The sequence below is a fragment of the Coregonus clupeaformis genome, chromosome 23, assembly GCF_020615455.1.
Source record: "Coregonus clupeaformis isolate EN_2021a chromosome 23, ASM2061545v1, whole genome shotgun sequence".
Classification (NCBI taxonomy): Eukaryota; Metazoa; Chordata; class Actinopteri; order Salmoniformes; family Salmonidae; genus Coregonus; species Coregonus clupeaformis.
The window spans coordinates 4,286,238-4,301,267 of NC_059214.1; the positions used below are offsets into that span (position 1 = coordinate 4,286,238).

The 15,030-nt window shown below is 44.6% G+C and overlaps 1 protein-coding gene across 1 annotated transcript in view; it reads right to left on the reverse strand.

Moving 5' to 3' along the window:
* LOC121536378 (collagen alpha-2(IV) chain) overlaps nt 1-15,030 on the reverse strand; it is a 110,036-nt gene that overhangs the window by 56,845 nt on the left and 38,161 nt on the right. The window contains exon 4 of the mRNA XM_045206502.1: nt 13,040-13,120. Coding sequence (XP_045062437.1) covers nt 13,040-13,120 — 81 coding nt within the window. The remainder of the gene's footprint in view (nt 1-13,039; nt 13,121-15,030) is intronic.

Below are 15,030 nucleotides of genomic sequence, written 5' to 3' on the forward strand. Positions count from 1 at the left end.
AGGGCCTCTCCCTCTGGGCCCTCTTAGTCACGTGTGTGTGCATGCGTGTGTGTGCGTGTGTGTGTGTGCGTGTGTGCGTGTGTGTGCATGCGTGTGTGTGTGCGTGTGTGTGTGTGCGTGTGTGTGTGTGCGTGTGTGCGTGCGTGCACACGTGTTAGAGTACTGAGGAGAAAAACAGAAGGATACATACTGACAGGAGAGGTATGATGTCATGGGAGAGAGAAAAGAAAGAGAGAGAGGTTGGGTATCCCCCTCTACCTGTTCAGCTTTGGGACACAAAGGTAATTAAAGTCCATGTGAGAGTAACAATGAGATTACATACAGTACTGGCCTGGGGAGAACAGAGAGGTATGCCAATGGATAGGAGCACTAGAGGGCGATATACAAAAGAGGGGATTTTGATAAAAACTGAAGATTCAGTGACTCTCACAAGCATTTCAAAGTGTCAAAGTCATGCAAAGCAAAGTAGAGTACAGTAAACCACATCCCCATACAATCCTAAACCTCAGAATTTGTCCTCCACTCCACTTCCCTCATACACAGAAGTCTACAGCTCAGGTGATATAGTGGTCATCTAAATGTAGAGGATAGAGAGAGGAAGAGTGGAGATGGGATTCTTACCCATGTCACCAGGGGTATGTGTGGTCTGGAGGGGCTAACAACTACGCCACACTCCAGCACATACTGTACGATGTACACACTCGACAATTAGTCGACTGTATCCACTTAGGTAAGCTAAAGGGTAGGTCTGTGAAGTGCTAATAGTGTTGTCATGGCAACAGTATCACAATACTACGATACCCAATTTTCCAAAAAGGAAAACACGAACCAGACTATACTCTGATTCAAGTAAATTACTAAAATATTAATAATTACAAATATTGTAAAATTAAATAGTACAATTAAATAGTATTCAATTATTGCTTAGAAAATAAGCAAATGTGACTCTGGGTGACACGATAAGACTGTTTGTTTGTTTCCAACATTAGTACTGTTTACCTCATGAAATTATCACAGCTTAAATTGCTTACCATTATACGATACTGGTATCGTGACAACCCTAGTTTTAATGGTCTTACCAAGTGCCAGTCTTGGAGTGCATGTCATCTGAATGACCAGTACGTCAAACTATGTCAGTGTCATATTGTGTCCTATAACTGTTTATGCCTGAGAGGACAGATAAACACACTGTCTCAGACCTCCTCAGAGCTGACCTTTAACTCTTATTCCCTGTTATTCCCTCACTGATACAACAGCCCCGTGGTCCACTAATAGTGGTGAAATAATTAGTTTTTAAGGAGGGCCTACTGAGGCGTGCAGTCAGTGGGAGGCATGCTGCATGGGTAAACTAACTACAGCCATAATTCAAAATGAACTATTACTCACCACAGCTTGAGAGACTGTACTCACTGAGATTCTGTGATAAACACTAAGTTATGGAGAGGACTGTTGTTGGTTAGCTTTAAACTGTAGCTACTCAGCATTCCACAATGACTGTACCCTCTTTATGTAGCCTATCCGTGGAGGCTTGCTGACCTCTGACCTTTGACCTGAGTGACCTCTATCTCTGAACTCTGTTAAACCCTATAATGATATTAATCAGTAGAATAAAAATACACTCTTTCTCGTTTGTTCTAGCATGTCAATCTGGCCTCCTCTGTTTGGCTGTAAATGTACATGTCTGCATCTCTCTCTCTCTCTCTCTCTCTCTCGCTCTCTCTCTCTCTCTCTCTCTCTCTCTCTCTCTCTCTCTCTCTCTCTCTCTCTCTCTCTCTCTCTCTCTCTCAGTGCATGCTGGGAGTTTTTTGAAGTTTGAGTGTTTGGTGTGGAGGGCTCTGTCCTAACTTATTTCTTGATTCTTTCCTTGGTCTTTCCTTTCAATTTCAATGTTCTATGGTGGAGGGTTAATGCACTGTTTGTTTTAGTGGTACCCACTGTTTTCTTTTCAAAGTTAGGGAGGAAGAGGACAAAGGTTTAGTTTCCTGGGGTTTTGAACGGTGTGGTGTGAGCGATGGCTTCGCAGCCTAGCGCGGAGGAGACGCTGTCGTTACGGCATGGATTCAGGTGTGTTCCCAATAAGGGAATTAAGGAGGAGGAGGTTCTGCTCGCGGTTGGCGAACAGGTAGGAGCTGAATTTATACATTCCGCTTCTAGAATGAACAAAGCTGTGGTTGTGTTCATGAAAAGAGCAAATTTGGTGGGTAGGCTCATTTCTAGTGGAATATTTGTAAGGGGTGTGTTGGTGCCAATTTCTCCTCTTTCTACCCCTTCGACTAGGGTGGTAGTTGCAAATTTGCCTCAGTTTATTACGGATGATCAAATCAGGAAGGAGTTGAGTCGTTTTGGTAAGTTCGCTAGTGGTTTTCGTGTACTGTCAGCAGGTTTTCAGGCAGATGCCGTCAAGCATGTTGTTTCGTTCCGGCGGCAAGTGTTCATGTTTCTGAATAACAATGAGCAACAGTTAAATGTGCATTTTAAAGTGAGGCATGGGCAGGGGCTCTACTGATAGTCTACGGTGCTTTGAGTGTGGAGATTTGGGGCATAAGAGCTTTGCGTGCCCACATAAAGGCCGTAGAGAAGGTGAGGGTTCAAGCACCAGTGGTGGAAATCGAGGTCAACGTGCAGGGGGCCCTGAGACGCAGGCAGCAGAGGCTGGGCCTAGTCTTGCGACAGATCAAATAAAATCAAATCACATTTTATTGGCCACATGCACCGAATACAACAGGTGTAGTAGACATTACAGTGAAATGCTTACTTACAGCCCTTAACCAACAATGCATTTATTTTTTAACAAAAAAAGTAAAATAAAACAACAACAAAAAAGTGTTGAGAAAAAAAGAACAGAAGTAAAATAAAATAACAGGGGGGTACCGGTGCAGAGTCAATGTGCGGGGGCACCGTCTAGTTGAGGTAGTTGAGGTAATATGTACATGTGGGTAGAGTGACTATGCATAAATAATTAACAGAGTAGCAGCAGCGTAAAAATAAGGGGTGGGGGTGGGGGTGGGGGGGCAGTGCAAATAGTTTGGGTAGCCATGATTAGCTGTTCAGGAGTCTTATGGCTTGGGGGTAGAAGCTGTTGAGAAGTCTTTTGGACCTAGACTTGGCACTCCGGTACCGCTTGCTGTGCGGTAGCAGAGAGAACAGTCTATGACTAGGGTGGCTGGAGTCTTTGACAATTTTGAGGGCCTTCCTCTGACACCGCCTGGTATAGAGGTCCTGGATGGCAGGAAGCTTGGCCCCAGTGATGTACTGGGCCGTACGCACTACCCTCTGTAGTGTCTTGCGGTCGGAGGCCGAGCAGTTGCCATACCAGGTAGTGTAGCTAAGGCTGGGCCTAGTCATGCTACAGATGGTGGGGTAGATGAGGCTGGGTCTAGTCATGCTATAGATGGTGGTGTAGGTGAGGCTGGGTCTAGTCATGCTATGGATGGTGGTGTATCTGAGGCTGGGTCTAGTCATGCTATAGATGGTGGTGTAGGTGAGGCTGGGTCTAGTCATGTTATGGATGGTGGTGTAGATGAGGCTGGGTCTAGTCATGCTATAGATGGTGGTGTAGATGAGGCTGGGTCTTGTCATGTTATGGATGGTGGTGTAGATGAGGTTGGGCCTAGTCATGCTATAGGTGGTGATGTAGATGAGGCTGGGTGTAGTCATGTTATGGATGGTGGTGTAGCTGAGACTGGTTCTAGTCATGTCATGGATGGTGGTGTAGATGAGGCTGGGTCTAGTCATGCTATAGATGGTGGTGTAGATGAGGCTGGGTCTTGTCATGTTATGGATGGTGGTGTAGATGAGGCTGGGTCTAGTCATGTTATGGATGGTGGTGTAGCTGAGACTGGTTCTAGTCATGTCATGGATGGTGGTGTAGATGAGGCTGGGCTTAGTCAGGTTATGCTAGTGGATGAGGAGAGTATAGTGGGGAAGGGGAAGCGACTAGGGGGGGGTGGAGGAGGGTGTCAAGCGAAAGAGAAAAAAGGGGAAGAAGAAAGGAGGTGGGAGGGGAGAGGCTGGTGGTGGGCGGCAGGTAGCTTAGTGGTTAAGAGCGTTGTGTCAGTAACCGAAAGGTCACTGGTTCTAATCCCAGAGCCGATTAGGTGAAAAATCTGTCGATGTGCCCTTGAGCAAGGCACTTAACCCTAATTGCTCATGTAAGTCGCTCTGGATAAGAGCGTCTGCTAAATGACTAAAATGTAAATGTGAAAGGCACCAAGGAACCTTTGCCTGGAGCTGGGGGGGAGGCCCTGACTAGAGAGGAAGGGCAGGTGGTCAGGTTGGAAGATGAGGAGGAGGAAGGTGAGTCTGAGGAAGACGATGACGATGAGGAGGATTTATTTTCTGGGTCCAGGGAAACAGTTAATCTTGAGGCTTTTTTTGCGATCCGGGAAAGTTTGTAAGATCAGTACAACATGCTATGAAAAATGAGGGGCATGGTGTCCTCTCACCCAGGAAACGGTTTAGGTTGAGGAAGTGGGTCACAACCGTGCGTGAAGGTCTACCTTCAGACACTGTTTAGATGAAAGTTTTCTTTCTGGCACTGGGGCTTTTTGAGCTTTACTATTGGTCTCTTTCTTTGCTGGCTTTTCTCCCACTTCTTATGGAGACTCTTTGGGTAGGCTCACTTAATATTAATGGCGCCAGAGATGGGAAAGAGGAGTGTGTTGGGTGAATATGTAAAACAAAAAAAAGTACAGGTGTTGTTTCTGCAGGAGACGCATAGCGATGTCGTGAATGAAGTTGATTGGGGGCTCTGGTGGAAAGGGGCAAGTGTGCTGAGCCATGGGACAAATGTTAGTGCAGGGGTGGCAGTCCTTTTTGTACCGGGTCTGTCTGTAAAAATTTGCTCCTCAAAAGAGGTGTGTAGGGGTATTTGAGTTCTATAAAATGATAAAAAGTGTGGAGATGTTTCAACAGATGTGGTGTGTTGGGGGGGCTGTCTGTATAGCTGGGGGAGATGGTCTGGATATACGGTTGTAGAAGTGGTGAGGTATGGGTTATTGTGATGTGTGGTGTTGTTTTCGTATCGTGGGGTAGAGGGAAAGGTGAGTATGCAGTACAGGGGATATTGGTCATTTTTTATGTTTTTTTTTTTTTTTTTTGGGAGGGGGGTTTAATGAAATGAGGATGTACCATTAAAGAAAGAAAAAAAGTCAAAAAGTCTCTCTCTCTCTCTCTCTCTCTCTCTCTCTCTGTGTGTCCTGTGCCTTAAAAGAGACGCTACTCTGTCCGTCACACACAAGGCACCTCTTGTTCCTATAACACAGCCATCGTCTTTAAATGCAACAGCCAGGCCCGTAGAGCTGGGCCACAGCTGGGTGCAGGATGGACGGGTCAAACATCTCTTTCTTTCAGGAGGTGATAAACATGAAAAAGGAGAAGAGGAGTCTCTTTTGAGCACAGAGCCAGATGACAAAGATGCCATCAGGGAAATACGATCTTGTGATGTCCATTTTCTGAATTATGAGTTATGAAGAGTGTGTGTGCGGGACGGTGTGTGTGTCTGGGAAGAAGACTGTATGTCTGTCCATGACTGTAAGACCGTAAGTGTGTCCTAAGAAGTTGATTTGCAAAACAGAAATACAAAACAGAAATGCAAAACAGAAATACAAAACAGAAATACAAAACAGAAACACAAAACAGAAATGTCCCCAAATAAAAGCTAATTTGATCTCAAATTGAATATGATTTAGACTTCACTGTACCAATACTTATGGAGGGAACTGTAGGATGAGATCTTGTGATGTCCATTTCCTGAATTATGAAGTGTGTGTGTGTGTGTGTGTGTCTGGAAAGAGGTATATCTGTGTCCACTGTCCTTGACAGTGAGGCTTCACTTCTCTTTAACAAGGTTAGAGTCTGCCCCTGCCCCCTTCCTCACCCCACCCTAACCCTCTAACTGACGTCCTGAATCCAGACTACACACATACATACAAACAAAACATTCCTACAGTATACCCTTGTCCATGTGCCATAAACATTTATCTACTGGAAAAATGTCTCAACAAACTCATCCATATACACACACACACTCTCCGTCACACACTTCTCTGTATAAGATTGCAACAGAGGATCTGAAAAAGTGCACCGTGACTGGAGAGGAGATAAGACAAACACTGTGATGTCTGAGGATTTAACAAGCCTGTTAGGAGTGTGTGCTTTGTCTTCTTCAAGTCTAGGGCTGACCAGTGTTTTTAACAGGTTTGGGTCACTCTCTCTTCTGTGACATTAAAGTTCTTGATCCTCAGCAACAGTTTGTGATGATATTTCTCTCTCGGTTGCCATGGATAAAATGTTGAGGTTTTGGGGAGCTGACACACTAATAGGACACATGTAGCTTTTGGACAGACAGACACACATCCTCACACACACAAACACACCCAGCTGCTCGCTGTCTGTCTAACTCCTCTCTTTACAGAAGAAAGTTTCATTTCACGTCTGTTACAGCAGGCCAAGACAAGAGCCTATGATCCACACTGACTCTCTCTGAAGGAATCAGAGCCATGAGAGAAGAAAACAGCAACCTCCCATCTCAAATCTTTAGTGATAGCAGCAGGTTTGGACCCCCTCCCCTCTCACCCCTCCTGTTCCCTCGCCCACACGCACCACTACACCCTGTTCTTTATCATCACTGTTCATGCTTGACAGGCAGCACTGAGGTATGGGGTTATTAAGGTCAGGGCTGAGGTATGGGGATAAGGTCAGGGCTGAGGGATGGGGTTATTAAGGTCAGGGCTGAGGGATGGGGTTATTAAGGTCAGGGCTGAGGTATGGGGTTATTAAGGTCAGGGCTGAGGGATGGGGTTATTAAGGTCAGGGCTGAGGTATGGGGTTATTAAGGTCAGGGCTGAGGTATGGGGTTATTAAGGTCAGGACTGAGGTATGGGGTTAAGGTCAGGGCTGAGGTATGGGGTTATTAAGGTCAGGGCTTACACACTTGGATGTGATTGAGGATTATATGTTTGGCTGAGAGGCTTGCAGCCAGGCTGGGCACTGACATCATGCTTGTTCGGCTGGTATGCTTCCTACAGGTCAATAGACAAGATGTCCAACCTGTCAGCAAATCAGTCCAGATCCCATCCTTCCTGATCCTGCCCTGGCTCTGGTCAGGGGTTCTGCTCACTGTCTGAGGCTCAATACACTGTGTCAATCAAACAGTAATCAAACAGGGTCTATTAGAGTTTTTGATGATGTGCTATGTAGACATTCTCCCCTGATTGAAATTGAAATCAAAAGGTCTACACTACAGTACAAAAAGAGCTTAAAAGAGTTGATGGAGAGTTCACCAAGGTCGTCTCTCTCTTGCACATGCACGCACATGCACACACGCACACACACACACATACACACAGGCGTACTGTAAATAGAACAAGTGGCCTCTCAGATCTTCCCTCAGAGGGCCATGGCATTCCGGACAGTTCCATTATCCTGTCCCTATGGAGACAGGGAAGTTGATGACGGGTGAGGGCATGGACTTCGGGATGTATACATGGCCTTGTTTTCATGGAACAAGGAAATCATGCCATTTATAGACACGCACGGATGCACACACACACACAAACACACACACACACACACACAATCGCCTTCCCACCAACGCAGAGTCGTTGTCTATATAAAAAAGATCAGTTGCTTGTTAATGTTTTCAGCTTCCTGTGCCGCGTGTCATTTCCTGTTCCACATCGGCCATCAGCTTTTCCCATGAAGGGATGGGGGACAAAATTATTTTCAAACTGGGACAGAACAGTCTTTCTCACTCCCTCACCCTCTCTCTTTCTCTCTCTTTCTCTGGAAGACAGTGAGGTCTTTCCAGTCCTCTTCTACTGTTTTTGGGACTGTAATTTATCCCTGTGATATTCCAGCCCCCTCCCTGCAGGAGAAGGAGGAGGAGGAGGAGGAGGAGGAGGAGGAGGAGGAGGAGGAGGAAGGCTCCCAGTACAAAAGAGAGCATTGATCTGCTGAACATGTTTTCTGCTAAGGAAGCCTTGTGTCCCAAGTCCTCAAGCTGTCCTGTCCTGGGCCAGGCCAATCATTGTCTAGGACAACAGGCTGTTCATACTGGTGCTGGACTAGAATGGGGCCTCTGGCCTAGAGGCTCTTGGTTTCATTTGTCCTTCAAATGTCGCAAAATACCTCTCAAATATCAATACCTTACAATCACCAACCTGCTATAGACACAAGTAATTCATCCTTTGTTTTGAGGGCTCGTCAAACACTTTACATGCATTTGTCAACACTTTACAATCTTATGGACACAAGCACTTTGTTTATTTCCCAGTTTTATTGGACTGGCGTTACGAGCTACAACCCACAATAACTTTGACTATGAAGCAACTATGAGTGTGTATCAGTGCCTAGAGGAGCGTGATATTTTCTTGAACTCTCTCTGTGAATAAAACCCTCCACAGTCTGCCAGGGGGAGTGGGTGGTGGCAGGGATCGAGGACAACCATGCCATATCACTTCTCTGGCCAACGCTAAACACCCATGAAATTACCATCTCTGGAACACAATTTTCTCTGACACAATCAACTCCTCTCTCTGCTCTCTGTCGATCCTCCCTTCCCAGAAACCACTGCCTCTGTTTCTCTCTCTCTCCTTTTTCTTTTTCCTACAGTAATGAGTTCTGTGGGAGAATGTTAACAAGCTGAAGGATCTTGGCGTTTCGGGGGTTTTGGGTTGTTCCTCATTGTATTCATAATGGAGTTAGGAGACATATTCTAACACAGATGCCAGACTGATGACAGTGTTGGACGATGCCCTTCTACAACTGCATTGCCACATCCATATTGTATCGAGAAGCAGTAAAAATTTAACAATGTATGGCCGTAATCGACCCCTGGGAGCGGTTGATATTTCTGCGGTCGCCAGTTCAACCGAAGAACAACTGTCATCGATTCAAAACAGCTGTAGTTCAACCTTTGCCAATCCAGGGGCCTGTGAATGATCAACAGGAAAAAGTGATGAGTCCACTCTTCCCCAGAGAGAGACAAAGGAAGATAGATAGCGGGATAGAGAGAGCGAGAGAGAGAGAGAGAGAGAGAGAAGGAGAGGGAGAGGGAGAGGGGACAGACATCTGGGAGGAGCGTCTTCTCTTCAGTTTGATTCATAGACAAATCAATCAACCTGACGAGGAGAAGATGTTGATTTGGCTCAACTGACGCCAATGACTCTTAGAGTGAATGAGAATTTACTACAAAAATATGCTAGAAATCAAGTGGAAGGAGCAAGACAATAGACAATAGACACAACTACTTTTGGAAATAAACCAGGATTGTACAAAAAAAAGTGAAAACAGCCTTTTGCCTTTTGGGATGGCACAAGTGTTTATGATGTAAAAATCTAACGAATGATTTTACAACTAGGCCCAGTGGATGTGTGAATGTGAGGGAGTGAGAACATGAGGGAGTGAGAATGGGGAGTGAGAATATGAGGGAGTGAGAATGGGGAGTGTGAATATGAGGGAGGGAGAATGGGGAGTGTGAATATGAGGGAGGGAGAATGGGGAGTGTGAATATGAGGGAGGGAGAATGGGGAGTGTGAATATGAGGGAGTGAGAATGGGGAGTGTGAATATGAGGGAGGGAGAATGGGGAGTGGGAGAGACCCGATGATTTCTTTCTTTCTTTGCATTTTGTTTACTGGAACAAATGTCATGGGAACAACATGCCAAAGTGCAACCGGGGGAGAAATCAAGACTCTTTCCCCTCTCTATCTGGCCGAGATAAAGAGAGAGAGTTGAGCGAGATAAAGCCCCTTGAATTGAGAGAGAGTGAGAGAGAGAGAGAGAGAGAGAGAGAGAGAGAGAGAGAGAGAGAGAGAGAGAGAGAGAGAGAGAGTGAGAAACACAGAGAGAGTGGGAGGGAGGGAAGAGATAGCGTTGACGGTCTGACCCTCACTCACAAGGCCTTTGCATCCTTAAAGCTGTTTAATGTTTTTCCTGTCTCTCTCACCTCTACTACTCCTTATGGGGTTTCCTGTAACCTGGTGACTGTAGAGGTCAAATGTTCCACACACTGTATTGTCGACCTGGTAAATTCCCAAGTCCCAACACAACCGGGTTGGAGTACAATTCCCTTTTAAGAACTCACTAACAAAGCCTTCTTCTCACTGGCTGTGTGCTTTACGAACTGAAGAACTCCATCCTTGTGGTTAGAACGTCACATAAAGTTTGAACTGGCGGTTTAATAGTTCCTATGAGAATATACTTTGAAGATGAGCAGAAAGAACCAAACTGGCCACTCTGTCTGAGTTTGAGCATGCACTGTAACAACGGCTCTATTAGAATACATCTATTCTCATATTATGGGTTTGACACTGTCCCCCACCTGTCACTCTCCCAGCGGGTCTCCATGGTAATCAGACACTCCTATACAGCAAAATCAATGGTGTACATTTAACTCTGAAAGTGTAGAATGTACACTATTTTCAGTGAACATATGAGTCTCACTGTACTGTTGTTAAAATCAGCCAGGTCGCCGGTGTTACAAGTCAGAATTCGCCGTCCATCCATGTCTAAGGACGTTGGGAGATGACGTGGATACCGGACACTAGGAGCAACAGTGAGCGTTGTTACCTTGGAGTAGGCTTTGGTTTGCTACGGTGTTGTGGACGGGGATGGAGGATGGGCGTAAGCATCTGCCTCTGGTTCCCCAAAGGTTGCATGTTCGAATCCAGCGATAGAAAGTTGATTTTTTTATTTTTGTTTTAAGCCTATCCCAAACGTTAACCGTTAATGCCTAACCTTAAGATTTTGGAGTCAATGCCTAAACTTAATCTTAAACAATGTGAAATTTGACGTTTGGAACACCTTCGAAATTTGACGTTTGAGAAACATGGATGAACATCTAATTCTGACGTGAGACTGTGAGAGCTAATTAGTTAAAATAACACTTTGAAAGTGTTAAAGATTGGAATCTGTTGCATTGTTCCCCATTTAACTCTAAAAGTGTGAAATGTACACTATTTTCAGTGAACATACAGTATGAGTCCCACTGTACAGGTGTTAAAATTACACTTTTGAAAGTGTTAAAAATGTAACTATGTTGCAGTGTTCTCCATTTAACTATTAAATTGTTCAAAGGAACTCCATTGTGGTGTTTACAACACCTACAGTGTAAAACATTACACTTGATTTAGAGTAAAATGATGCTGTTACACTTTCTCAGTGTAAGAATTGAACACCTGTAGTGTTACAGTAAATTCAATTGGGGTGTTTTTTTCACACTATATGGTGTAAAGCCTAATTTGCATATTTTCCAGGGTGTCTTTTCATTTTGAGTAAATTGTAGAGTTAACGCCCATTACTGTATTTGTTAGTGACAGAGACATGGCTGTTGAATTCTTTCCTTTTAAAGGGCTGTGGCTTTCACCAAGTGAGTTCCTAGGGGAACGTTATCGTTCAAATTAAACTCTATGAAAATACAGTCCATATTTCATAAGGCCTTAATTATTGGCCTAGTAAGTGGCCTAGTTTTACCCTAACACAGTGGTGTTAGGAAACTCCTGGTTTACAGGCCACATCAGGCCTGCAAATCCCATTATGCTGGCTTGGAAAGTGATATGTAATTCCTGCCAGAGTTAGGATATCCAACAGATGGAGTTTTTATTCACCCGCAACCTGCATTCAGAATGACTGTCAGGGTTAGTTAACTTAATAAAAAAACACTACCTAAACCATTTAAACTGGAACAATCATTTCAGTAATGGGTGCAATAAATCTAACTAACTGATTGGATTAGTTTCAAAAAATGTATGTTATTTATCTTCGTGTAGCATAAGATTAATTAAACAATCAATATACATGCAAAAACACAGATATTAAAAACCATCCTAAAAAATCTACCTGCAGTAGAGCATGCTGGGAAATATAATGATGGGTGTGGTTTTAATGGGACTGTTTTACTCTCTACAGTGTAAAACAATAACTGTGATTATTAACACCAACACTGGGGGTTCTTTTACACCACTGAGTGTTAATTTCACTCTTACAGAGGGACATTTAACTCCTGAAACAACACTTGAAATGTTACCAAAAAAAAATCAGCACTGGACAATTTGCTGTGTAAATGATAACAGACTACCAAGACTATATCCCTGCTCAGTAATTGGTTCCTCTTACAGATCCTGTCCCCCCCCTCCGTCTCTCTCTCTCGGCCCATTATCTCATTATCAACCTGGTGTTTAATCTGTCTCTCCCTCCCTGCTTTCACAACATCTGCCCTGGAGAGCTACCGTCCTGTAGGTTTTTGCTCCAACCCTAATCTAGCACACCTGATTCTAATAATTAGCAGGTTGATAAGATGAATCAGGTTAGTAACACCTGGGGTTGGAGCGAAAACCTACAGGAGGGAAGCTCTCCAGGAACAGGGTTGGGCAGTCCTGCTCTAGAGGCTCCTCCATCCCCTCTTTATACTGTTAAGTTAATGGTGTGAGTTTCACCACTTTCTCTAACAGCATGTGTGATAAGAGGATAAGGACGTGAGACAAAGGGGTTGGGAAACAGCCCATTGGTAGATATACTGGGAGTCAAACCATAATAGAAATGAGTTCATATGTTACCCAGACAGAGAGGTTCGTATTGACGAAGGTCTGGTTGGGTGTTATCGCTTCAAGTAGTCTTTCTATTATTGTTGCATTGTTATGGTGCTTTCACACCTCCTGGATAGCCAATTGAAATACTTAATTTAGAGGTGTAGAGCACAGGAGGCTGGTGAGGGGAGGACGGCTCAAAATAATGTCTGCAATGGAGTGAATGGGATGGTATCAAACACATGTAAACCACGTGGGACTTGGAAACCATGTGGGACATGTGGGACTTGGAAGTCATTTGGGACACATGGAAACCATGTGTTTGATGTGTTCAATACCATTCAATTTATTTCGTTCCAGCCATTACTATGAGCCCCTCCTCCCCAATTAAGGTGCCACCAGCCACCTGTGGTATTGAGTTATGGAGGGTTGACTAGAGATGGAGATAGAGCTGGGGGCACACAGTGTTGTGTCGTGGTTAGAGAGCAGAACAAGGAAGGAAATATGACTTACCCTGGCACCTTTCTCAGGGAAGCATTTACACCCTCCGCTGCAGTCTCTCCCTCCACATGGCCCACTGTACTTCTTGCCACCCTGGAGAACACATCACAGAGAACTGGGTTAGAGACAACAAAACAATATCATGGATAGACAGTAATAACCCTCAAACATACTGTAATATGTTCATGTGTAGCTTACAGGTTTTGTCTGGTATACGGTGGTGCATGGGATATGCACGTGTATAGTTGAACACGCATGTCCTTAATTGTACACAGTAGTCAATATACTCAGGATCTGCTGTGCTGTGAATATAATATATATATATAACAGACTGCGTGTGTATAGTAGTTGTTTATGACTGTGGGGTCATTGGGGTCATTGGGGTCATAGCATGACTGTGTTTGATAGTCTGGATACTGTCTGAGGATATGATCTGTATGGTGGTCTGTGTGCTAAATGGTTGTTTTGATGTGGATCGTCTGACTCATTTCAGCCATTAACACCCCTGGACATACAGACAGACAGACAGACAGACTGGACAGACAGACAGCACGTTCCTTTTATATGTAACCCTCCCATTCATCAGAGTCGTACACTGAGATCCTTATTCTGACAGTGAGAATGAGCCTGTGAACAATCCCCCAGACTCCCCACAGAGGCGTTAGGCTGCATACCAGTGCTACTTCCACGAGGTAGTCTGTACAGGACTGGACACAAACTTGAACCAACCATGACCAGAGTTCAGTGTGGACAAGACATGATCAAACACAGAAGTCCCATAGCCTATGGTGGTTACTAACTGGTGGGTTGGGACCCATTGTTGGGTTTTGGCCAGTTTTGCTATGGTTGTGACTAAAGACTGGGTTGTGGTCTGAGACATGGTTCTGTTTACTTGGTGGGTCACACAGAACATTTCCAGGCTGGGGCACTATTGAAAAATGTCTGGAACCTCTGCCCTGGGCTTCCCATGGAGACCCTAGGCTACATACTAACAGCAACACAAAGCACTCTGTTTGTAACATGTAGCATTGACATTGGACAAATCATGATGATCACCAGAGGCCACTGTGGTCACTAAGGCACAAAACACTACTACCTCTATAAGGCCATACATGAATGCAAATTACTTATTTACACTTTGAGATTATTCTTGTATAATAAAAGGTGCTTTACAAAAATGTAATACATTATTATTATTATTATTATTATTATTATTATTATTATTATTTGACCTATAGGACATATTTGCATGCTTAATGTTCCACAAGAGTTTCCACAGCTGAGCCTGACAGTGAATAGCAATGAAAGGAAAGCAAACACTCCCAGGAAAACCTGCCCAAACTGTTTCCCTATCAGAGAACAATAGAAGGCATAGAATGAGCGACTCAGCCTGTATATATCTTAGACAATCAGTCCATAGTTGACATGCAAGGAGTCTCCAAGGCTGGTTTATCTTCTGACGTCATTGGACTGTGTCCTCCTAACCCCCGTCTACACACTCATACCAGCGCCTGCTTAGACAGCAATCGCCAACCCCGATCCCCCACCCCGATCCCCCACCCCCCACCCGCCTGCAAAAAACTCCCAAAACTTTCCAAACGTTCACTTTATGTTCTCAGCGCGACAAAGTGGCAGATTAGGAATCGTAGAAAAAGAGCCCATTGAGACCCTCCCCAGGATCACAAAGAGTCTTTCACCCTGCAGACGATGTCCTTTCATGATCCCCTATCTTCCCCACCACAAAGGACCTTCTGCCCTTCGCTATGGAATGCATGGGGATCAATTTCCTCCCTAACTGGCTGTAGCTATCTCGGGATCTCTGAATCTAAAGGCGACACATCTTTAGCAGACTGTAGATCTTCAGTACAGGCATACTGTGTGGCGGGATAGCCCAGACTGACTGACTATAGTGAAGACTTGACTTGAGACAGTGTCATTCAGGTCTAAATTCCACCTGCTTTTGACATCACAGTAACCTAAAGTGGCTTCCACTACTTTGTACG